At 48.5% G+C, this 25,865-nt stretch overlaps 2 protein-coding genes across 5 annotated transcripts in view; both read right to left on the bottom strand.

The window, feature by feature from the left end:
- The window catches only part of LOC146428630 (uncharacterized), a 41,002-nt gene extending 37,936 nt beyond the window's left edge, over positions 1–3,066 (bottom strand). For both annotated transcript variants that reach the window (XM_085079211.1, XM_085079210.1), the window contains exon 1: positions 2,504–3,066. The gene's annotated coding sequence lies outside the window, so the exon portion shown is untranslated. The remainder of the gene's footprint in view (positions 1–2,503) is intronic.
- Positions 3,067–6,901: 3,835 nt separating this feature from the next.
- On the bottom strand, positions 6,902–21,800 carry OPRL1 (opioid related nociceptin receptor 1). 3 transcript variants are annotated; one of them, XM_085078893.1, is made up of 6 exons: positions 21,664–21,800; positions 20,620–20,783; positions 20,110–20,384; positions 19,403–19,656; positions 10,383–10,738; positions 6,902–9,999 (listed from the first exon to the last, which is right to left on the bottom strand). In XM_085078893.1, the coding sequence occupies exons 4-6, from the start codon at positions 19,627–19,629 to the stop codon at positions 9,476–9,478; spliced, it is 1,107 nt and encodes a 368-aa protein (XP_084935019.1). In that variant the 5' UTR covers positions 19,630–19,656; positions 20,110–20,384; positions 20,620–20,783; positions 21,664–21,800; the 3' UTR covers positions 6,902–9,475. The 3 variants fall into 3 exon arrangements, with proteins under 3 accessions (XP_084935019.1, XP_084935020.1, XP_084935021.1); XM_085078894.1 differs by lacking the exon at positions 21,664–21,800 and having other exon boundaries at positions 20,620–20,916; XM_085078895.1 differs by lacking the exons at positions 20,620–20,783; positions 21,664–21,800 and having other exon boundaries at positions 20,110–20,514.
- Positions 21,801–25,865: the final 4,065 nt, after the last annotated feature.

The raw sequence follows: 25,865 nt of genomic DNA on the forward strand, positions 1-25,865 counted from the left end.
AAAGAATCACCTACTGAAAAGCCACACTGCCACATTTCCCTCCCTCCTCCTCCTTTTGACTGGAAGCGAGGAAGAGGAGTTAATTTAAAAGGCAAAGGCCAAGAGTAGTGACAATAAATATTGCCATGAGTTCTTGTTGGCATTTGTGTTTGGGAAGTGAAGATGCAGAGGGAAGGATCAAAAACTGCCTGAATGGCTTTTAATTACAAGCCTCGATTGTTCTATTTTCTCTCAGAGAAGTATTGCAATTATCTAACAAAGCTCTTTGAGTGGAATTAGACACTAGCCCCAAGCTTCAAGGGCTGTTGAGTGGCTATTTTCTCTTAAAAAAAAATAAATTTGATGTCTAGATAAATACCAGCCACTCTCCTAAGTGCCTACAGCTAAGTCTGGTGCTTCCTGGATAAACAGAGGATGGGGAACTTTCCCCATGAGGAAGTGAACACCCTGGGGTGTACGAAAGGCTGGTGGTCACTCTGCTGAAGCTGCCCACCACAATATTCCTTGGCTGGGCAGAGGTGGGGGCTCTGGGTGCTGCCACCAGCATCCCATGTGAAAAGGGGGAGTTCCCTTTAGGGGTAAATGAGATACGGTTTGGGGGTAAAACCTTTGAGAGCAGGCAGCTGTCCTCATTTTCAGTTCTCCTGAGATGTGTTTTCTTTCTCTGTCTTTCACCAGGGCTTCTGCACATCTCCATCATCTCTCCTTGCTCCAATGTTTCTCCTGCACAGCTCATGCCAAAACTGTAAGATACCTTGGGAGTTTCTAAGGTCCAAACCATCCCCTGTACAAGACTCAATAAACCAGCTGAATAAGGAAATCAGAGAAATAAGGATTCCGTTTCATAAACTTAACCCTCAAATGAGATCAGAGGCTGGTAATTAATAAAGTCAGATTTCAATGCAATGAAAAATCTCCCCTGAGACCCAGCCTGCTGCTGCTCAGCATTGATGGAAATCTTACGGATGTAATTAGATTTCCCTTGTCTGTGTGATGGAGTCAGCAGGATCCTTCATGTCGTGGGCACACCCAGCTGAGCTCCTTCATCCAGGCTGACCAGGAGCTGGGATGTGAAGCTGATGGCCACCATTTCATGATGGATGGGGCAGGTCAGAGCCAACAGCTTGTACAATCACAGAACCACAAGATCACAGAATTACAGAATGGTTTGGGTTAGAAGGGACCTTAAAGATCATCCAGCTTCATCCCCCTGCCATGGGCAGGCACATCTTCCACTAACCAGAATACTCAGAGCCCCATCCAGCCTGGTCTTGAGCTCATTCTACACAATCCTGGTGGATAGCTGCAGACAGAGGGGCTCGGTGGCATCGCTGACACTCACCAGAACATGAAGTATTTTTCCAGCCAAGCACATGCAGATTAGACCCTAGTGCAGAGGCCAAAACAAACTGCAGGGACTGCCCTGCTCTGCTTTCCATTACCACCCTCTCAGTCACCACAGAAATGCAGGGCAAACACCAGCACCAGGGGCTAGGCTCATTTTCTGCTCCTCTACACTGGGTCCCCGGAGGCAGGTGATTTTCTCCAGAAATTTTAATGGCATGAAGGTTGGATAGATGACATTTAAGGTCCCTTCAAGCCCAACACATTCTATGATTCTATGATTTCCTCTGTGGTTAACCAAAACAAGAGCAGTGCAAGGCTGAGATGAGGGAAAACCCAAAATATGTGAGCAAATGACCTGTGCATGTGGAGAAGTTACTATTAATGCCTAACACTGAGAAAACATGAAATAGCCAAATCACAATACGGGGTTTGTTTCACACAGAGGAAATCAAGCTGAAAAGCCATTAATCTTAATTTCACGTTGACTACAGAGCTTCTGATTTTATTCCTCATTACTGAATGAAATCAGCATGGCATGAGCTTTTCTTGAAGCATTAACTGCACATGACAGGCTGGAAACACACAGAAAAACTGATGTTTATTGAATGGAGAGAGCCAGCTCAGGTTCTGCCTGGGCCCCTCCCTGTGGCCAGGAAAAGGTGATCTAATGCAGCCAAAATCAGGCTATGGGAAGATAATGACTTGCTAAAGTCATCTGTGGCACAGCTGAAAATGTGTTCAGTTTGCAATGGAGGCACCTGTTATGCCCTGGGCACTCAGATCCAGGGTTTTAACTCACAGTTCTATTACACTATCTTGACGCATAAGAGAAATCCCCACCAGATATAGGCAAGTGGTTAAAAAATCACACTAAATCTTCCTCACTAAAAGCAGAAGCTCAAAAATCAAACATCTTTGGCAAAGAATGAAATACAGCACAGAATTCAACATTGTACCACTTATCAGAGCAGTAGTTGGTGTTAATTTAGCATTTACCTGGCATAAACTTAGCCCAACCAGGAAAAACCTTGAAACTTAAGAAATGTTATTTTACCCAAAAGTTCCAGGCAAAGAGAAGTAGGAAAAGAAAGGGAGGCACAGAGATAGGCAAAAGGAGAGAAGGAAGCGAGCTAGAAAACACATGTAGAGCTCCCACCTCCTAGGATTGCAGCAGGGTCAGGACAGGAACTCCACGCAAGCTCCTAGGCTGTGACCATGGGCTGACCTCGTGCTCCACCCTTTAAGCCCCATGGCCTTCATGTGCTGCTCCTCAGCTGGGACTGATGGTGGCTTGGCCAGTCAGAGCCCAGGTGAGCACCTTGGCCACCCCAGAGTCCAGCACTGACAGCTCAGCCAGGCCTTGGGGCAGCTCTGGGGTACAGTGGGTGCTAAAGACCTCACCTTCAGCAAAGCCTGGCTGGCCCCTCACAGCAGAGCCAGGCACTGCTGTTCCAAGATGTTCTGAGACAGGCAACCTCCAGTCTCTGACAGCAGCCTGCCCTGATGGATGCCCTTGCAATGGTTTGTCCAGTGCCAATGTCCCTGCAGCTGCAGGCTCCACAGCTCTCTGAACCGCAAGCCCATCCCACAGAGCAGCTTGTGGCTGGGGCTGAGGTGCTCACCCCTGTGGCAGGTCCAGGTCAGAAAGGTGTGGCAGCAGCAAGGTTGGGGCCCTGCCTCATTTGCCTTGGCAGGCCCTTTCCAGTGCCAGTGTTCCCGGAGCTCCAGCCCCTTTAGATTTCTCAACGCTAACCCTAGGCATAACCCTAACCCTAACCCTAGTTAATTACCCCAGCACACTACCTGGGTTCTCCCCGTCAGAAAGATGCAGGAGCAGCAATTTTAGGGCTCTGCCACCATGGCCCCAGCAGGCCCTTTGCAGCCCCACTGTGCCTGGAGCTCCAGGCTCTTTAGATCTTTCCAGCCTGACCCAGCCCCTGATGGCAGCTCAGCCCTGGGCTGAGGTGCTCACCCCTGTGTTGGCTCCAGGTCAGAAAGGTGTGGCAGCTGCAAGGCTGGGACCTTGCCACGTTTGCCTTGGTAGGCCCTTTCCAGCACGAGTGCTCCTGGGGCTCCAGGCCCTTTAGATCTCTCAACCCTAACCCTAGATGAAGCTCCATCCTCTCTGAGAAATAACATATACTGGAGGAAAATCCCCTTTTGCTGCAAGAATGGGCTGGTTGAACAGGATATGATTTCCTTCCAGAGACCCTTCCAGCCATTCAGCCACAGGAAGACCACATTCCCATGAATCCTCCTTATGGCAAGTGGGTGGAACTTGGTGGTCTTTGAGGTCCCTTCCAACCCAAACCATTCTGTGAGATTCTGTGAATCCAAACAGGGGAGATGTTGTCCTGAGGGGTGAAGGTGATCCCAGGTGGGGATGGGGATCATTGTGCACTTTCTAACCCAGGGACTATTTAGGGAGTTTTTGGGTTGCTGAAGCAGAGACCTTGATGTGGGGGAAGGGGCTGTCTGTGTCCCCAGCACTGTGGAGAGCCTGCATTGCTCCTTCCCTGCAGCCAGAAGGCATTTCTCTCTCTCTGAGGGAGAGAGAGCAAAGTCAGTTTTCATGGCTCACCAGCATCATTGTTGCCAAGATACAAAACCATGTTGCTCTATTTATTGATTATTTCATTCTACCATGCAATCTATCCCTGCTTCAGGGTGCTGAAAGCAGGAACAAAGGGACTTTGTGAGCTGTGGGGCTCTTGGAGTTAATAGCAGGCACTCCAATAACAATCCCTTTGCTTGGAAAAAATCTTAAAACACCTCTTGCAAAGGTGCATGCAGCCACTGTGGGCCACTCAAAATAGGTGTGCAGCAGCTCAGACATGACAAAGAGGAGCCCAAAATCCCCTGTGCCAAACATCCATCAGCATCACGCTGCACATGCTTTGCTTTCCTATGGTCCATCTCTGTTCCTCATGAAGCACCAGGACTTTTGGGTTATGGGCTGCTCTTCCCACCTCGAGTGCACCTTCCATTTCATAGAATCATGGAATCATAGACTGGTTTGGGTGGGAAGGAATCTTAAAGGTTGTTTCCTTCCAACCCCCTGCCATGGATAGGGACACCTTCCACTAGACCAGACTTTCCAGCCTGGCCTTGGACGCTTCTGGGGATTCAGGGACAGCCACAGTTTCTCTGGGCAGCTTGTGCCAGGGCCTCACCCCATCACAGGGAAGAATTCCTTCCCAGGCTCTGATCTAACTGATCCCTGGCAGTGTGACACCATTCTGCCTTGCTCTGTCACTCCAGGTGCTTGGCCAAAGCCCCTCTCCAGCTCTCCTGGAGCACCTTTAGGCCCTGGAAGGGCCTCTAAGGTCTCCCCAGACCCTCTTCTTCTCCAGGCTGAACACCCCCAGCTCTCTCAGCCTCTCTGTAGCTGAGACACTCCAGCCCCTGGAGAATCTTTATGGCCTCCTCTGTACTCTCTCCAATATGTCCCTTTTTTTCTCTTCTCTCCCTTTTTCAGCCTCCCCACCTTACAGGCAATTCTCACCATGGAGATGGAACAACTTTCCCTCCTACAGCTGTTGCTGCTGGATTCTACCCTCCATCCCTCCCATCTCCGTGGTTCTCCTCAGCAAAGGAGAAGGCCAGGGAGTAAGATCTGCTCGTTCAGACAGCCCTGGGCAGGGCTTGGGAGGTGAAGGTCAGGGGTGTGAATTACCAACTAATTCTGCAAAGTCAAAGAGATGCAGCTCTGCTGCCACAGAGATGAATGCACAGTCAGGGCTGTAGCCTGGGATGTGTCCGAAGGAGATTCTACTGCTGAAGGAAGGAGAAATTTGGTTTTGCATAAATATCCACAAAAATAGCTGAGGGGAAGCACAGCAAAATGAGTGGGAAAGCAAGCTGGTTTTTCTCTGGCAGAGCGTGCTTTGCTGCCAGTCTGAGTCTCTCTTCTGATCAGATATCAAAGGCTGCACCCACACCAGCTGCTGCTGGAGATCCTTTTCATTTAAAAAAGAAGTTCTAACTATAGGCAGCAACCACCTTCCCTATAAAGCATTGGAGGGTGAGAGGCATCCTTCTCTTCACACATTGTCCTACTCAGAAATGATATCTCGAAGTATCCAGAGAGAGATCGGAGCCCAGTGACAACTCTTTCAAGAGTTAGCTAAACTCTCCAGGGAAAAAAAAAAAGGAAAATATAATAATAAAAAAATAAAAATATGTATTTGCAGTCTAGCTCCTCATGATAATCTTAGAAAAACAGATATGGAAACTGCTCAGCATCAGGCAGTGTCTTCATCAGGGTAAGTCTCAAGCTGTGGAGAAGGGGCCAACCCAGCTTTGGTCTTTCTGCAGCTGGAGTTTCTCCCACTTACTGAAGTTGTCTTCAGCCCTGGGGGCCAGGCTTTTTGGGGAACAGAGGCATTTAGAGCAGAGGAAAGGATTTGTGGCTCCTATAAGCAATGGGCCTGGGGAGGAGGATTTCAGCTGAATACTCACCCAAACCAACAAACCCTGGTCTGACCTGCAGCTTAGTGCAGGGTAACTCAGCACCTCCCCAGCTCAGCTCTGCCCATGGCATAAAACCATAAAGCACAGGATATCCAGAGCTGGAAGGGACCCACAAGGATCAGAGTCCAACTCCTGGCCTTGCACAGAACAACAGCAAGAACTCCACAATGTGCCTGAGGGTGTTGTCCATCCAAACGTCAGTGAAAGTTCTGCTCTTTATTTCTGCTGTTAGAAGTTGCAATTCATGGAGGGGGGAATGTAGTTGGCTGTGGGGGAGGAAGGGAGATGTGGCTTTTGCAAAGCCAGAGATCTGCCTAGGTTTACCAAGAGCCAAGGAGCTGCTTGGGGAAGAGCTCAGTCCCCAGCTCATCCATTCCTCAGCTTTTTCCAGCCCTTGATTTCAGCCAACAGCAGCAGAGAGAATACTTAGTACATTAATAAATCCCATAATACTGAATAAAGCACATTGGTTTATGGTTTTGCTATAAGAACTCACCCCTGGATACTTATAATTAACTGAACTAGAAGAAAAATAAAGATTTCCATTTTTTTTCTCACCAATTTACTTTTTCTTTTTTAAGAAGAAAATCACCACTTCTAATAAAAAACCCTCTCCTGATATTTTACCTGCTTGGGTAGGAATATTGATCTCTGTGCAGAGAGAAAGTGCTTTCCTTATTGCACATCTCACTGGCTGATCCATCTTACCTACAGACTATGGCCTTGGCATTATTTCCAGAGCAGTTCTGCGATTTATTGTTCTCCCAGGTCATGCCTAACCCCATAAATCCTGGGAATTGTGGGGAGAGGATGTGGGAAGAGCTTGTTTTCATCCTTCAGCAGACTTCACCTCTAACAGCAGGCAGCTGCCTGCACTGCTGCCCTGCCTGCATATCACAGCTGCCCTTTGCAAGGCCCAGGGACCCAATTTCCCAGCCTTTTCACATGTTCTGTTCCTATGATAACTGCAGACAAAGTTGTCTGTGCAACAAAAGTTCCCACAGTTCTCACTTAAACGGATGGGCTGAGACATTCCTGATCCACCCAGTTAAATCTTTCAGAGTACCATTCAAAGCAAAGGTGTTTTTATTTTCCTTTATTAAAGCACACAAGTAGCCACCTAATTGTCATTTACACTGCGGCAGTTGAAGAAATCACACCAACACAACCACTTCCAAAGGGAATTACAGAGCCAGCACTAAAGCCATCCAGCTGACCATGAGCCTGTAATTCCAGAGGCACAGTACAATAAAGTTTTGCTTTCAGGTGCTTGCTGCTCTTCTTATAATAAACTTCACTGAGCATTGAACAGAATGCCTAAACACATTCACTGTAAGGGCCATGGAAATACCCAAAAGCTTGGTAAACACACATTTATTGAGTGCTTGATTATGTAAGATTGTTGCAGCATAGTCATTATAACAAAATCCATATTTAAAAAATGCCAAACACAGGTATATTTTTCTCAGAGGACATAAATCTATTTAAAAACCCAGCCAAGAACGACAAAGGGAGGGTGGCTGTGCCTTAGCCAGCCACTAATAAATGCTCTTCCGCTCCCTAAGGGTAAGAACAGCCCCACAATCAGTTCCCAGCTTCAGCCCAAACCATTCCCAGACCCCATCAGACCATCCCACAGCAGAGGAGCTGAGCAGACCCAAGGTCACTCACTGCCCAGCACTGTTATTTACCACAAATTACATCGCACCAAACCCAATTTTTCCAAAGGCATGGATGCAGCACAGTTCTCAAGGAGTTGTTCTTCCCATGCCTGGGATTTATATGGGATTTCATGGTGAGGGATTAACACCCACTACAAAGTGCTTAAAGTGCCCAGATTTCCTCCTCCCTCCAGATTGGTATGGGGAAGTGCTAATTGCAAAGTTTGCTCTGGTATCCATCCAGATTCCAAATCAAATGCTAATCAGCATCAAAATCCTCCCAGCTTGAGCAGTTCACAAGGGATCTGGGTCCTACACATGGGACACTGGAATTGAGTCTATAGTTTAAGCCCAACCATGAGGGAAACACTCTACATAGAAATATAACATTCGATTCCTTTGTACAGCATATATAAAGAACATGACAGCATTAAAATATTGGCAAATCAATACATTAAAAATACACAATCTCATAGACCAGAGCACAAGAAATATATTCACATGGAATCTGTACAGTCCACACAACGCTGCTGGTTCTCACATTGGAATTGACCTCCCATCTCCAGGTGGAGGTTGGTGCTTTGTTCCCCCATCAGCACCACTGGCCACCACTGCCCAGATTTCCCTGGGTTGTTGTGCTACAGGGAGAATCCCAGCCTGCTGCCCTCCCCAGCACAGAGGGCACTCAGTGGTGAAACTCTCGGGGGAAGCTTTTGTTACGGACTGAAGTGACAGGACATTTCATTTTCCACAAAGCTCTAGCCTACTCTGGGAGAGGAAAATCAATCCATAGTTGGCAGGAGGGGTGGTACCTGGGCAGCGTTTCCCACATGCTCTCAGCATCGTGGATCTCATTTCAGTTACAAAAATAACAAAACAAACAGCAGAACCCCACCTTTTGTATGGTTTGTGCCCCGCTTACCCCACATGGAGCGGGTGGGACTGGTTTAGGCTGCCTCCTCTGACCAGGAATGTCCATGTCTTCTGGAAGAGCTGCCATTCTGACTTCTCCAAAATGGCTTTCCCCTATACATAAATACATGTGTCTATAGGCCACTTCATTCCTTCCTCCTCTCACTGAGGAAGATGCCCAAGGCATGCTTGGCAGGGTGAAATCCTACCAAGTATCTGCACCTATTCCACTAGAGACATGTATATACAGACACATTCTGTCCATTATTACTGGAAATAATAACTGGAAATACAGAGTTAAAAAAAAAAATAGTAGCAGCATGTAAATGAGGAATTGTGTTAATTTCCTCAGTCTTTTTTCTTTCTCCTCTTCGGAGCTACATCATCAGTTCTGACAGTCCATTTTCCCCCCCTGCTCCTCTCAGAGAGGGGGATTTTGCTGCAGATCCCATCTGCAGGAGCTGGCGCTGTCCTTCCAAGGCAGTTTGAATTTCTCTTCCCGTCAGCTCCCTCCTCTCCCTCCCCGCATCCTTCCCTGCGCGATGACTCATCCTGGAGATGATCTTGGGTTTTGTCTGATGGCTCCTGCCCACTTTGGCTGCAGCAAAGTCTGATTTCAGAGCAATGGCACAGGAGCGAAACCCGCACACGAGAGCCTGGTGAGCCACGCGAGCTGTTATAACATCTCCACTCAGGGAGGAAAAAAGCAATGCAAGAGTTCACATTCTGTCTGTCTCCCAGCAGCAGACGTGTAAGCCCCAGGAGCGACGCCTATTTTAAACCCTTGATTCCCAAACTCTCAATAATGTTGCAAACCCCCAGGGTTTCACAGGAATCAACAGGCTGATTTCAAACATGTTCCTTAGTGCGGGATGCACTGGAATTAAAAATGCATCAAATTGGGCTGATTTTCTCCGTGTGCTCTCGCAGCATCCGGTTTTTCCAACCCCCAAAATGGTTTCCTTGGTTTCTCACCTCTCAGTTTTGAGGTCCTGCTAAAGGGCCGTTATCTGAGTTAGTTCTGACGTGGGGGTGGTCGGACTCTGCTGGGCGACAGCCACCATGGGGATTTCCATGCCTAGTCATGCTGGATTGTTAGTCCCCTCTGAGTTCTTGCAGGCATAGGCCACATCCTTGGCGATGCTGCACATCCTGTTGGACATCTGGAGCTCGGTCCTGAAGGCAGTGGGGAAGCAGAACTTCTTGAAACACGCCTTGAAGTTCTCATCCAGGAAGGCATAGAGCACAGGGTTCAGGCTGCTGTTGGCATATCCCAGGGCAGTGCAGAAGCAGGAGATGGCCAGCTCCAGCTCGCTTTCTGCCTTGGCACCCAGGCACTGCACCAGCACGAAAATCTGGATGGGAGTCCAGCAAACGATGAAGACTGCCACCACCACCAGCACCATGCGGGTGATGCGCCTCAGGTTCCGGTCCTTCTCCTTGGAGCCCGAGAGGACACGGACGTTCTTGAGCCGCCGGATCATGAGGCTGTAGCAAATGGTGATGATCAGCACGGGGATCATGAAGGAGAAGAGAAAGACGCAGATGCCAAACACTGGATCCCAGTAGTCCACGGGAGAAGGGAGCTTAATTAGACAATCAATTTCTGCAAGAGTGAAAAAACAAAATTGAAAGGAAGATCGGCAAATGCAGATCAAGCAGAAAAGCATCTGCACATTCAGATTAGTTTAGGTTAGTTAGGTTAATGGTTGGATTTGATGATCTTAGAGGTCTTTCTCAACATAACATAACAATTCTGTTTAATACTAGAAAATACTAATTCTATGTTTAATACTAGAAATTCTAATTCTATGTTTAACACTAGAAAAGCAGTAGCAGTGATACAGAGAAGCAGGAGCAGAAAGAAGAGTTAAGATGATTTTAGAGCAGAGACCTCATCCCACTGATGAAACTGGCACCCTCTCCCTTTGCTACCTGGCCTCTCCTGTCCACCAGCACCTCCCTCCCGCTGGATGCAGTTTTACTGACCATTGTTCTCATTCTCTGCAGATCCCATCACCATGGCCGGGATGCCGAAGACAGAAGCCAGTGCCCAGATGCAGACATTGACCACTTTGGCCTTGTGGGGCGTGCGGATGTCCAGGGCTTTGATGGGGTGGCAGATGGCGATGTAGCGGTCCACACTCATCATGGTCAGCGTGAAGGTGCTGGTGAACATGTTGTAGTAGTCGATGGAGATGGCGATCTTGCACAGGACATTGCCAAAGGGCCAGAAGCCCAGGAATGTGTCTGTTCCCTGGAAGGGCAGGGTCATCAGGCACAGGGTGTCAGCCAGAGCAAGGTTAAAGATGTAAATGTTGGTGGCTGTCTTCATCTTGGTGAATCTGGAATGCAGGAAAGAGTGATGGTTAGAGATCCACCTGGCCGTGGACCTCAGACTGCCAGTGAGCACCATGAAAGCCTGAGGCTGTCAACTCAGAGAATGTTCCTTGAAAAATTACTTAACTGAGGCCAACTTAAGATTTCACTACCTATGGCTTCATTATCATAAGTATTGGTGAGAGCTTTAGCCAGTGAGCTGATTTCAAAGGTGCAGGGGTAAGTTGATCAGCTATCTGGTATGGGCTCATAGCCAGAGAGTGTGGCTGATGTGAGCTGTCAAATCAGAATGGGGAACATGGCCAGCCCTGGCCGGCCAAAAACTGGTGAGGAATTAGGTTTGGATCAGAAAGCAAAATATCACAATGAATCTTTCTAAAGAAAGGGGTAAAGTCACAAGTCAAACTCTACTTCAAAGATTTTTCTGTCATTTCAATATTACTTTTACCACATGAATTGACTGCCCAAAGAGTCACCTTGCTCTAATGGCAATCATGTCCTTTTCACACTCGGGAAATGATGCAGAGCCAGCTGTGATCACCTATCCAGGGGGACGTGCAGAGTCTGCAGAAATGGAAGCTCAACAGGGACTCTGTGACTGAATCTAACATTTCAGCTTCAGGATATTCCTCTCATGGGCAGAATAAGAGCTTAAATAGGTATAATTTTAAAACTACAGCTCATCCATCATTTATTCTACTAATGGCTTCAGCAGAAACGTGGCCAAAAATGGCAGATAATGATGTTATTAACAGAGTGAAAGTTCATTTGAGGGTAACACTTTTACCCGTAAACTGCTGCACTATTTTCAGCCTGATACATGTTAGAATATTACAGGGTCTGATTTTACCTAAAGAGCTCTTTTTGTCAATTTGATTCAGAACAGCAAACCCACAACTGCCCTTCTCAGTGCTGTACCCTCCCCTGAGGATCTGAAGCTGAGCTTCTTCAGCTCTTGATAAATTATTTGAATGCTTGGCAGAACATTATCACTGGCACATTCTGAACCCTGCTGGGACACATGGTGACGTGGCCAGGTTTGCAAGAGGAGCAGACAGGGGAGCCACAATCCAGACTATAAAGTCTATTTTTTCACCTGCCTTGGAGCTCTCAACTGGGCTTGTATCAGAAGTCTGAAAGCAGCTTCAGAAAGCAAGACCAAATGATCCCACATTTGACCCTGAAAGCCAAGGGAAGCTTTTGGAGGTGAGCACAGATAGAAACATGTTGGAAATGCTTTGAGATCCCCACACAAGTCTGAGTGAGGCTTTTCCTGACCCAGAAATCAATCAGAGGTTCTTAGAAAGCCAGCCCAGATAAACTTACATAACCAAAAGTAGGAGAAGAAAAATACCAGTGCCTTTCCTCTTGTGATGGGATGAATGAGCAAAAGCACTTTGCAAATCCAGCACAACCAGGCAGCTGCCAGGGCTTTAAGCTTTAGGATTTCCTAAGGGGAATTACAACAGGCTCCAGTGCCCTGAACACTGAGCAGCATCTCAGGCTGGGCAAGTTTTCCTTTCTTGTTCGAATTCTTACACTTGGTATAAATGTGGCAAAGCACAGGGGGATGAGGGGGAGTCTGTGAGTGGATTCACCTTCTCCCCTGGGCCAGCAGGGGGGAATTAAAATGAAGAAGTGAAATCACTGTTTTATCAGCTCTCACAAAAATAAGCATTGCCAGCTCAGGCTTTAGGAAATTATTCAGTCACCAAAGACTGTGCCGGCAAAGGTCTCCTGGGAACTGCAGTTTCCTCTGAACTGGGAGCTGCAACTGGGAGCTGCAGTTTCCTCTGAACACCACAAACCTGGCTGGGCTGGCTCAAGCTCCCCAAAGGTCAAGTTTGTTGCAGTCCCTCCTTCCAGGAGGACTGGAGCCGGAGGCAGTTCATCAACGTGCCTCTAACCCTGACTGCTTTTGCTGGCATTATAACTCAAGGGAATAACAATGTTGAGCAATGGTGAGCAAATTTACTGCAAAACAGAAAAAATTAAAGGTTGCTTCTGTTTGATTTTTTGTCATTGACCAGTGGGAGAAACAAGCAGCAATGCACCAACCTGCAACCCCCATCCAGCATCCATGGGGGACAAAGCTGCCTCCCTGCACACTCCTGTGTCCCCAGCACTGAGAAGTTTGGGGCATCTCAACCAACCCTGAGCCCAGGGTGTGCAACTTCAGCTCCCTCCCACACCCCTCCACCCCACTGGCCCCACTCCTCCTGGACACCTCTGAGCATGAATTCAGAGTCCAGGTGCAATTGCTCTTCCTGGCCCTGCAAAACCCCTCAATGCAGGGATGCAATCCCTCTCCTTTGCCTCCTTCCTCAGCACCTCCTTGAGGTGATGGCAGAACCACCTTCCCGCACTCCAACACAGGACTATCCCACCACTTCCTTCAACCCATCTTCCAGTAGAATTTAAAGCTAATTTTGCACTCTTGAAAGGGGGAGAAATTAATTTACACCCAATTAATTACTTCTACATCACATTCTCAACATGCTGAGAGCCAACAGCCATTGTCCCAACCAACCAATGTTCCCAAACATTTCCAGAATGTTCAGTACACACAAAAATCAATCAATCAATCAATCACTTCTCTGTGGATTAACCTCTGTGTCTTTTCCTTCAGAACTGAGAGTGTTCTTTTCCTTAATCTTCACAGAAAAGACAAATTAAACTCTCAGGCTTTAGGAAGCACCTCAGTTTCCTCCCCCATGACACAGCTCTGCTGCGGATAAGCCTGTGGATTCCATGGAGGACATTAGCTCCCTGCTGGGCCACTTTCTTGAACTCTGCCATGGAGGTAATTTCCTAATGGAGCATCTCCCACAGGGGGGTTCTCAGCTCTCCATCCAGCTGCCCCTTTGTCACAGCAGTAAATACTTTGCTCTTGGATGCTGAAGCCTGAGAGGAAAAACACCTGGATATCAGCTCAGCACTTGTCTTCTCCCTCCTTTTTGGTGAGGGGACCCTCTGGTGAGGGAAACACTCAGGCTGGGAGAGGAGATCCAGGGTAGGAGACTCAGGGTAGGTAGGTAGACAGACCCTCTGGGCTTTGAGAACCTGTTTCTCACAAGAATGGATTCTGCCCCTGGCTGAGCCTCAGGGTGAGCTGCAAACCTGTTGTTTTAGCATCTTTTCCTCTTTCCCACCCAGCCACAGCAAGGCTGCAGGGCAGGGACCAGGGCTAAGGACCAGCTGGCTGGAGACAGCAGGGGCAGAGAGACCAGAGCAAAGCCTGCAGCCCTGCAGAGCCCTGAGCATTATTTGCAGGAGCTCTCTGCCTCTTGGAGCCTCTGGATTTTGATATGTGTAACTCCAGCTAATTAGGATGCAGACAGTGCTGTTCACCTTGAGCAGCTCCCTCCATCCCCATCTCACAGCAGTCACAGCCTTTGCCCTGGTCCCTGGACATGCACCAAAAAGCTAAACAGAGCAGAAAAGGCTCAAGGAGGATTTTTACTCAGCTGCTCCCAGACTGTAATGGTGGAAATCAGCCCCATTTCTCTCCTATCTCTCAGGTCGTGAAATCAGCCCCATTTCTCTCCCATCTCTGCTCCCAACCCTCAGGTTGTGTGAAGCTGATATTTGATCTGGCACGTTCTGTCATGATTTGTGTCCCCTCAGCCACCCGCCCACACCATGCTCTCTGCATCCCTGCTGCTCTGATCACCATTCCAGAGCCCCCATCAGCCTGAAAGTTCTGACCAATTCAAGGTGATTTATTCTTAATGGTTCAACAGGCCCTGAAAAAACCCATAGAACTTGAGGAGGACAAATTTAAATTAGTCTGGACTCTGAGGCCAGACGCTACAGCAAAAGCAGCCACCAACACAGCACCTAAGAGCCTATAAATTACCCAGCAAGGCAGGGACTGACTAGCAGGGGTGAGTTAAGGAATCTGCAGCCAGCCAGGATGAGCACACGTTTTGGGACAGATGATTTTCTTGTCCTTGAGTCTCACCTCTGTGGCTGGAGGAGAGCTTTGAAAAACTAGCCCAGCCCTGCCCTCCAGGTGCTCTCTGGGGACCAGAATGGATGGTGCTGCCATGCCAAGGGAGGAGGCTCTGTGCCTGCTGCTGCAAAGGCTTCAGCAGCTCACCCAGGGGCTCACAGAGATGCTCCCACATTCCTGAGCAGAGGCTTGGCCACCAGGAATGGTGCTCTGGTCTGAGGGCATTCATCAGCAACCACCCTGCAGCACGATGCTCTTACCCCTGCTCATGGGCCTGATCTGCCTCTGCTGGATTGCTCACATCCAGAATGCTTCTGGGAATTGCCCAGTCTTGGAAAACACTGGGAACCAAGTCCCATGTTAAACATCACAGAATTACTGCTGCACATGGGCAACTCCCATTCACCCGTCTCACCACAGCCAGGTGAAACCAAGAGCCCTCCAACACACACTGGAGCTACAGAACTGTGTTAGCAGGGGCCAGACAGGGCTACTATGAGTCATATGGCTGAACCCAGCTCACCTGGGCTCATGGGGACCCAGAAATCAGGGAGCTGCAGACCTGTTCTTTGCAGCCTTTGTCACAGCAGGATCCCCTCCTGCTCACCTCACCATCCTTCCCTGGCTCCACTCACTTTCCAGGGCCAAGAGCCCTTGGTGTGGGTTTCATTTCTCTATAAATTGCAACAATTGATGTTTATTTATTTTATTTTTCAAGGAAAAACCAAGAGGCAGATCTGGAGACAGTAAAGGTCTCAGATGGCCCAGCTCATGTCCGCTGGGTCCCCACTGCATGAGGCACTCACTTCATTTCAGCTCTGAGACACACAGCTGGTCCAGGCTTTTCCCTGAGAAAGCTTTCTATTAAGAAATCAGCGTCTCTGAAATGTCATCATTAACTTCATTTTCCCTGTCTCATCACAATCACCTGGTCTCACCCCTATTCTCAGGGACTGAGGCAGTTTTCAAGCAGAACAACAGCTGGCACAGCATCCCCAGGCAGGCACCTCCCCATCACATCCTTCCTCCTAAAGCTTCACCTGGAGGCAGCAGATGAAAATGTAGGGCCCTGACAGCCCTAATCTCCCTAAAACATTGCTTAAAATGCTCTGAAAAGTGTTCCTCCATAGAGAGAGTTGGGCATCCCCAGTATTTTGCCAGGCTGCCAACAGAGAGCTGCCATAGCAAAGAGGTGTGCCCAAGAAATGAGGCAGCATTCCCACGGGCTTTGAGTGGAAGAAAGGAGTCCTCCAGATCCCCACTGCTGAGCATCACATCAGCATGATGGAGCTGGGGACAACAGAGGCTGGACCAGAAGCTGCATCCTGTCCCTTCCGTGGCACATGAGGGCTGGCAGGGATTCAGGGCCTCTGTCACACCCCTAAAACAACACTGGGGTCAGCACTCCCTTCAGGGCCAACAAAACATCCTCCTTCCCCTTTGCTTTCCTTCCTAAACACAAAAGCCTTGGCCAAGCAGCCTTGCAGACTTCAGTTAATATCTAAGAGGGATCTCAGCAGCCTGGTTTCCCCCACTCTCCCCCCAAAGCCTCTGTTCAGCTCCTTGTTTCACATTCATTAAGAAGCAGAACAGGAAATATATGCAGAAGAGAGCAAACAGCAGGAGGAGGAGGGAGGGGAGGGGAGGCATCGTCTCTGCTGGCGAGGAGCTCCTCGATGAGCCAGCAGAACAAAGCCACAGACGAGGCAGGATCCCACAATAGGCCCTTTACTGTCCAGGAAATCGTGTTCCTGACAAGAGCCCTTCTCCATCTTACCCAATTAGCACTGCTCAGCACTGGAAGGGATTGACAGTCACATGATGACTGTCTCTATAAATTAATCATTCCAAATGTTAAATCACTCCAAATATAATAGAGATGTAGGCTGGGTTCTACAACACGGGAAAACCTAGAGGAGGCTTTAAATTTGTACTTTTATGTGAAATACCGGGAGATTTTAAAATTTTTCCCTTGGTGCTGCAAAAAACTCATTCAAGAGGAACAAAAAAATTAGCTTTCCTGGTGCCTCCAACTTCCTCAAGTGCTGGTATTAGAGTTTTTTTATTTCCCAACTCCCTCAAAACCAGGAAACAATTACTGTACCATTCTTTTTCTGGAAGGCAATACACCATTTTCCTATGGGCTGTGTAATATGCTGAAGCCTGGTTATCCTTGCTGAAGAATAAAGAGAAGAAAACCCACCTTGAGGGTGCACCAGACTACAGTGATAGGGGTGCAGCATTCATCTTTTCCCATTAACAAAAGAGATTTATCAGAAAAAGCCCCAAACCCCTGTGTTGACTTACCAGCAATCAACTTCCAACCTACTGCAAACCAGGTGCTACTCAAGGCATGAAGCATCAAAGCTCTAATCTGAGGAGAAAAGCCTGTGTTTGAGAAGTTCACCAGCATCCTCCTTGTGCAGCCACAACTTGGCAGCTCTGCAGCAAACTGTGTGCATGGCCAGGGTCAGGAGTTTGATATTGAGTCCAATTCATCCTCACACCTGCTCCTGACCTCAACAGACAGGGCAAGGAGAGAAGAATCCTGGACAGAGATAACCAGAAATTGTTACTCACCAGCTCAAGAAGGGTCACTGCCTTGGCTATAACTCAGTGCTGGGCTCAGCTCAGTCCTGATCTCCCAGGGGACACGGATGGGGAACAGCAGCTTCTACACAAGCTCTAGCTCAGTTATAACCTCCCCAGCACACGAATTCCAAGGGGGCTCTCCAGGCTCACAGAGCTTTTTTTGAAAAAACAGAAGTGAATCCCCACAAAAAGGGTCCCCAGATAAATAAAACTTATGTTGGCTTTATATATATATACATACATGTATATATATATATATACAGGGGTTTTTGAATAAGGGGAAACAGAGAAATGGAAAAGCCTAAGGGAGATTTGGGGTGACACCTGTCTTCAGTTTGCAGTTGCTTAAAAACTGTAAAACCAGAGGGAACACAAAAAAAGAGTTAAATTCCAGGGGAAATTCCAGTGCTAAATCCCACTTTCTTTTCCTGACTTCTATTTCTCCAACTTGAAGGTATCAAAGTCAAAAAGGTGTGGAGAAGAAGCCAGTATTTTTCATGCATAGCCATGGCACAGGTCCACCCTGCCCAGGTCATCAGTTTGGGACATTTGTGTCAATGGTGATCCTCCATTCCCAGCCCTGGGCAGAGGCCAGCAGGATCCTGCTGTGCAAATCCCAGCTGACCTTTGCAGACAGGGAGAAGATTTCTGCCCAGACTTCTCCTCACACACACTAAGGATCATGCACAAGGTAAGGGTGCCCTTCCTCTGCTGCACAAAGGCTGGCATTCCCATGCAGCCACACCATCATCATCATCAAAGGACTTGCAGCTCCCAGAGCCTCACTACTCACACACTTACACACACCCACAAACTACTCGTGACTGCTACTACTCTGAGCAGTAACACGAGCTCTCCAGACATGGCACCTGTGTACTGCAAACCTCTCTGCATCTGCAGACTCCCTGGGGCTAATGGAATCCCCTCTCTGTGTCATCAACTCCTCGGCTAAGAGCACAGACAGGCAGCCTGATGAACAGTCACGTCACAGTGCCCTTGGAGCAGAGATTTAACCACCCTGCACTGACCTCTGACACCAAAGATCAAATTTTGCAGCATCTCCCCCAGCCAAGTTGTATTTTTTCAGGGGAAAGATGCTTTGGAAGCAGTTGGGCTCCTGGCAGGAACAAGACAATCTCATCAGTGTCTGAATACCTGCTAAATACTTTTCATCTTCTGTTGGAGGTTCAGCCTGTCTTTTCTGTGCTGGCAGCATCCACCTGCACCAGGAATCTGCTCCAAGATGTGGATAAAATGGAAGCTCCCTCTTTAACATGCAGGGTGCAGAGATCAGAAGGGGGATGCTGGGGTTTAAAATAATCACAGCCCTAAGAGCTGCACAAACTTATTCTGAACTTACAGGACAAACAAGGTTTCTGCTTCCCAGCAACAGAAGGGTTTGAACCACAGCAGGAGCAGACAGGGACACTCAAAATGCCAACAGTGTGCAGGGAGGATGGAGTGGTGCCTGCTCTGTGCTCTATCCCTCTGCAAAAGTCCCCTCCTCTCTCAGCACAAAACATAGAAGTTTCCCTCAACTCTGCAAAGTGCATCAGTCTGCAGGCTCCAAAGGGTTGCAAGACTTACATTTGTGATCTTTCCCCTGCAAAAGTAAAAAGGAAGCTTCCCAGCAGGCTCTTTCCTTTGCAACAAGGTTCAGCTTTGGAAAGAGCCAGCTCCCAGATGGAGCAGCACCTGCAGACACAGCTGGGGTGCCGGACACAGCACAGGAAGGAGAAGTCCCACTAAGGAGCCAGCACACCCTGGCAGTGGAATCCTCCCAGCACATTCCCTCCCCAGGGACATCCAGCTCCCTTAAAAAAGAGAAGAAAAAAAGCCCAATTTTTTGGAGCAGATCTGCTCACTCTGTTCCATTCTCTGGATTAAACTTTAGGAGGCACCAGAGGGCAGCTGAAAACTGGCAGAAACCTTCACCACAGCCTAGGAAGGGGAAAAAAAAACCAAATAAAACCAAAACAATAAAACAAATGCCACATCGTTACCTCTAAAGCACGTCTCGAGCCCCAGGGAAGCGCCTGCCTGCTTTACCCTCAGCAGGGATTGAGGGAGGGAAGGTCTGCCCCTCTCCCAGCTTTCCCTGGAGCCTCCCTGCGTGTCCTACCTGACGATCACATACATGACGGAGCAGTTGCCCACCAGCCCCACAATGCACACGATGGAGTAGACGACCACGATGGTGATCTTGATGCTGAGCGGCAGGAAACTGTCCCCCGTGCTGTTGTTGAACCAGTTGCTGGGCAGAAAGCTCAGGTTGAGCATGGACGAGTCGTTCAGCAGCTTCCTCAGGTCGGGGTCTTCAAAAATGTGGGCAGGGAAGAGCGGGTCCATCCTGAAGCAGCAGCCTGCGCCAAGGACCTGGGGCGGCAAGAGACAGCTTTAGAATCTGCTGATCAAACGCGTGGCACGGGACTGGAGCAAGGCAAGTGCATGAGAAAGGCCGGGGAAGGGTGATTTATTACCAAGGAGAAGGATGGTTTACTGCCAAGAACACAGCCCCCCTGCCCAGGAGCATTTTAATGGCATGCAACCCCGAGAGCCTGGCGCATCCCGAGCGCACAGGGATCGCGCACATCCCCACGCAGGGGCCGTGCGGGATGACCACGCCATCCCTCCTCCCAGGGGCTGCATGCTCCCACCTGCCTCTGCCATCCCTGCGGGTCGGTGCGTCCCCAGCGCGGCTTTGTGCCCCCAGTGCCACCCGCGGACCCCGAGAGCCGCCGCGGCTCCGGCACGACCCCGCCGGTCCGTATCACGATAGAACAGCAGGAGAAGCCCGAAGTTGGCAGTAAACCCCAGCCGGCCGCTTACCTGCGGCAGGTCCCCTCTAGCGCAGCTCCGGAGCAGACTCCGCTCCCCGCGGCCACATCCAGCACCCCCGGGCCGGGGGATGGGGGGACACGGGACAAAGCCGGGGCACCGCCGGTGGAGGAGGGGAAAAGGCTGCTCTCGCAGGCAGGGATGCTGCCGGCGCAGGGGGCTGCACCCCGGAGCCCACGTTTTTAAGGAAAAGGGAGGGATGAGGGAGAGGGAGGGAGGGAGGACGGAGGGCGGCTGGGCAGAGCCAGGCTGCCGGGCTGCTCCCACTGCGTAAGAGAAAAGCGGGAGGGCGAAGGAGGAAAAGAGGAGGGGGGAAATGATAAATAACCGAACGCAGCAAAGGGAAGGCGAGCCCGCACCTGCGAGACACGGGCAGCGTCCTCCCCCCGCCCTGGGGGAGCTGCGGTGGCCTCCCTGTCCCACCCCCGGCGCGACCGGAGGGACCAGCACCCCCCAGCCTCCCCAAAGCCACCTTGCCGCAGCCCCCGACCCGCAGCCTACCTGGGCTGGGCTCCCAGCAGGAGACGCTGGGAGGAAGGGAAGAATCGGGAAAGGCTACTGGGGAGATCGGGATTCGGGAAGCAGATTCCTCCCTCCTCTGCAATTGTGCAACCTGAGCGCCGTTCTAGCGCAGGAGCAGCGGAATGGGGAATCTGACCTAGAAACTGGCAAAAAAAAGGGGGGAGGAATGAGAATTATGGGGACAAAATTGTTGTTGTTGAGTATTCTTTTAGCAGCATTAACTAAAGGTCATTTTGGTAACCCAAACCATCCTGCATGTCGCATCAGAGTTGGAGTAACCAGCATTTCAGAAGCTGCAGTGGTAAATTCCTCACCTCAAGGTGGGGTAATCCACACAAACCCACAGGTGCCTGCAGCTCCCAGCCTGGCTGTGGGACATTGACCCTCACAGACTCAGTGCCCAGGAGCTGCAGAGCCCCCCAGGCAGGCCACCCCCTAACAGGGTGCACAGGGGACTTTGGGGTTCACCACCAGTTTGATCCTAGATCAGAGGTGGATTGCCCGCTGAGAACCAGAGCCCCTGGTCTGGTGCCTCTAACTATCTGCAGTTTTTCCCCAAAGAAGCCATTTCCCAGCAGTCTGGGGACATTTCTCAGTGTTGGGGACACATACAGAGACACACAGCAGGGCAGGGCACATTTGCCCAGGAGGTGGAGAAAACGAACACAAGCTCTTGGGCATCTTTTCTCAAGTACACAGCCAGCCCAACAAAGAGCTCCTGGGGCCCAGCAGGCAGCCAGGGCTACCCCTTTGTGCTCCAGTTCTCCTTTAATGGATGTTTGGGAATATTTAGCACAAAAGCTGCACCATCTTCACCAGGAACACAATGCTAAGGTATGGTGCTGCATGGCAATTTTCCTGAAAGCTTCAACAAGGGATCTCAGGTTTAACAGGGACAAGAGAAAAAGGCATGACCCAGAGATCCAGCCCTCCTGTGGAACAGAGCAGTCTCACTCCTTCAAAAAGTGAGGATTTGTCAGTCCATTAATGGGAGTGTGAAATAAATATTAGACCAGACATTACCTTAATTGTCAGTGGATTGATTTCCAAAGGCTGAAGGAAGGACAGCAATAAATCAGTGCAAAAGCTCCCAGCTGGACAGCCCAGGAGCTGACGGGAAGAGTATTTGCAAATTCAGCTCTGCTCCTCTCTGCTGGCTCCCACCCCAATAAATGCTCTCAGCCCTTCCCACACTCCCTTTATCTCAATGCAGTGCAGTAAATACAGCAGGTTCACCTATTTATCTTGTTTTGGTTTTCTTTTTGGCTCTCTTTTTGTCCTGAGAGCTGTGTTTCAGAAAGGCTGCTGGAAAAGGGGTCAAGATTGCACTTTGAACTACTGATAGCCAAGATATGTGTCTGGGACAAATATCCTTCCAAAAATTCCCCTCATCCATCCCTCTAGCTTTTCCTCAGTGTTCATCCCTGCCCTCTTTGCATGATGAAAAAAAAAAGCCCAGGATGTTCATGCTGCACCTTCAGTCCCAATCCTACTGCTTCACATGATTTAACTCAAATTATAATTCAATAATGGTGAGATCTGTCCTTGCAGAACATCTCATGGTATCTTAACACCTGCTCCTCTCAGGTTCCCTGGGATGAGAGGAGGACAGTCATCTCAAGAGCAGGATTGCCAGATTTCTTCCTTATCAGAAATCCCCTGTCTGTTGGGTCCATGCACCAAGGCTGGGAAGGAAGGCCACCTAAATTTTACCTGCATTACCCAAAAAGGACTTCTCCCAGCCTATTTCTTCAAAACACAGATGAACTCTTCAGCTTGAAGCTTTCTCTGCAGACAGCAAGGTGACAAATCCAATAAAGGAACAAGACAAAAATGCCATTCTCCTTCCAGGTGATGCCCAGAGAGCCTTTGTGGAGGGAGAGGATCACACACCATTAGGAGATGATGAATTTACAAGGGAGAGTCCAGAGCATCAACATGCAAGTGAAAACACCTTTCACTACACCAGATGGTTCCAAGCCACATCCAGTCTGGTCTTGAACACATCTAGGGAAAGAGCAGCCACACCTACCTTTACAATTTCTACCTCCAAACTTCTGGAGCATCAGTACAGTCTGCATCAGTTGTGGATGAAAAATCCTTCATTATTTCAAGATAATCCAGCTCAAGTGGCAATAATTGCGTCTTCTGCTGTTTCAACAAGTTTAACTTTACAGACGTTGTTCCCAAATGTGGAGAATTTTTGCTGATTCTGCAGGAAACAGTCCTCAGCCACCTGCATCTCATAATAGCAACAGCCCACAGGGATTTTTTTTTTTTTTGCCTTTCCTTTCAGAAGGTGAAGACATCTGCATGTCAGAGCTGTTTTGCCACCTTTAGCATGGCTTGTCAATCTGTTTAATCAAGGTCATAATGAGCAGAGAATTAATTTTGCAAGATGTGAAATCGTTTTTTCATGCAGGAAATAAGCACCTGGGCTGGAGAGGAGCAGGAGAAGAGCTGGGGGGTTGTGGAGTGTGCTGGAAAGCAAAGGTTCAAAAATGCAGCTGTCACTCCTGGGATGATGGGCACCTGATTAATGATTTGCCAAAGGCTAATTAGCTAGATTTGCACCACAAACACTGGTATTGGGTGAAATTTGCTCTTAGGACATTGATGATGAAAAAAATTTAGCAATTATGTATTCCTTCCTAAGGCAGGGGAGTTAGAACTAGATTATCTTTACAGATCTATGGTGAACAGTTAGAGCATCAGAGAAATGGGGGGAAAAAAGAAATAAAAAGACTTAAAAATATGAAAACATTTTTTCTTGAACCCCAAAACCCAGTTTCTCAGAGCCACCTCTACCAGGAGATTCAATAGTACTTCACTGAGACGGTGGTGACAAATTCTGTTCCTTGCATGATGCTATAAATCATGTAACAACACAAGAAAAGAAAGATTCCACAAGTGGATTATCTGCCCTCCATGGCCAGCAGACTCATTCAAAGAATGAGAAATAACATCTATTAAGAAGGGGACATTGGCTTCTTCAATATTTGCAGTAATACATATTCATTGTAGCTTTTGTACTTCTTCAGTCAGACTCATTTTAGAGACAGCAGAAATGTCTGCAGACTTTTTTCTGCACTGCTGAGCATCAGAACAAAAAGAAAAACAGAAAAACTGTTCCCAAGGAGTGAAGAGAGGCCTGGAAACAAACACAGTGTGGGAAAAGGAAACCTGCAGGCTGCAGCTTGTGTTCAGATGTTACCTAAATCCGAGACCCAGCAAGGGCAGTGGGGTCAGTAGGATGTCACAGGCCATATCCTACCTTGTTCAAAGTCTCCATTTCCCTTCCATGATCATTGAACCTCTCAGAAGGAGCAGATCTGGGACAAGATCTCAAGAAGCAAATGGCAGGGTGATGGTCCAGCCCATACCAGAGGTGACTGATCCCAGTACATCCCATACATTCCCAAACCAGCCACAAATACAAGCTCAGATATTTGCACACAGATTTTAGCTCCAGCCCAGCAGAAAAAGGCAGCTGAGCTCATCCATCCCCACATGCCTGAAGGGCAGCTTCACCTGCCCAGTCTTGACACTTCTGTACCCTGAAAACTCACCTTGATGCTGGCTGGGGACCTCCCTGCCAGTTCCTGAGGCTGCAAGGAACTGATTCATAGGAACAGGCATATTATACAATAAAACAATTCCCTGAAGAACCAGCTGATTCCCAGGGCCATCAGGCTAACAAAGCTGGAGTCAATGGATTCCTCTTTCTAAAACAGCAGGGCAGGAGAACAAGTGTAATTCATGACCATTTCAAGCATGAATACAGAGGATTTCTCTCTATTTCTCTTCTGCCCATCTACAAGGTCCGTGGTAAAGAGAATAACCAGGATTAGTGCCAGGAGCCACCTGCATTTTGAACACTGTGTGTGCTGCTAGGCCTGATCCTCACTACTTAAAAATAATTAGAGCAGATCTTGCTTTCACCAAAAATTCATTTAGAGCAAAATCCCTCAAGCTCCAGCCGGAGAGAGAGCACACAATGCTACCCACATCACTGATATTTTACTGTTTGCCATCACTATTTGCAGTTTTCAGGGGACTGATCATTTCAGGTGACTGCAGATGAGGCCATTCATCTCCACTGCAACATTAAATTGTGTTTTACTGTCTCTCTCCTCTTTGCATCTCAAGCTCATGAACCTCTGAGTGAAGAAGTCCCTCTGCTCTTCCAAGACAGAAGCCCCTCCTTCCCCCCATTATCCCTGGCCCAGTACACTGATTTTTTTCACCATTCTGGGAATGGGCACCCATCATCGAAGGCTCACTATCTGGGTGTCCTAAATGCTGAGAGAGGGAGTGTCTCTGATTTAGAGAAAGGCAGTGATGGTCACAGGATTTACACAGGTACTCAGTAAGAAACAGCAGCAAATGAATTTAGATCCTCTGAGCACCATCCCAGCATTTTAACCTCCTACCCCTCAGGGAGGAAAACATCTCTGTGCTCAGATGGTGATTTTCACAGGAGCTTTTCAAAGTAAAGGTCTGCTTATCATCCTTGTGCTGCAGTCCTTTTACATAGCCAACAGCTTGGAGAGCAACAAAATCGCTGCAAAAAAACCAGTCTGACACCAAGATACCCAGAAACCATTTGCTGTTTGCTTCCCCCTGAACTCTCTGTCCCCAAAGAGATGTCACTCAAGATCTCACTGTTGTGTGGATCAATAGAAGCTGATGCCTGATAAACCAACCCAAAGCAAGATGTTTTCACAGCTTTAACCCACCTGAACTCAGTCTCAGAAGCCTTCCCTCATTCCATTTTCCAGCAAGAGGAAACAATAGATGTTTACTGAAAATTTCAAGCAGCAGGAGAGGGAAATGTATTCCCATCAGTTTTTCAAAGGCTTGAATATGTGCCTTGAAAATGTTCCAGCCTTTACCAAATCTAAAACTGGGGAGAACCACCAGTTAGGTAGAGATGTATGTAAATAATATGCACCAAGCAGCAGAAATGTGCTGTCTCCTCACATATGCTATTTATGTGGCTGTCATGCTCTGGAGATGTCACACCAAGAGCCGTGGCAGCAGCACTGTACACACAATACACTCCAGCTCCCCATCATTTCATGATTGAGAGTCAACAGCCCTGCTGGGATAAGTTGGTTCCAGAAAACCTGTGCTGAGTCACAGAAGCCAAAAAAATGGGCCTGAAGGTTTGAAAGGATAAAAAAACCACTTCTAAATGTATGTCACAGATGTCAGTGGCTGCA

The sequence above is a fragment of the Lichenostomus cassidix genome, chromosome 20 (genome assembly GCF_008360975.1).
Source record: "Lichenostomus cassidix isolate B80296 chromosome 20, HeHo_3.0, whole genome shotgun sequence".
Lineage (NCBI taxonomy): Eukaryota > Metazoa > Chordata > Aves > Passeriformes > Meliphagidae > Lichenostomus > Lichenostomus cassidix.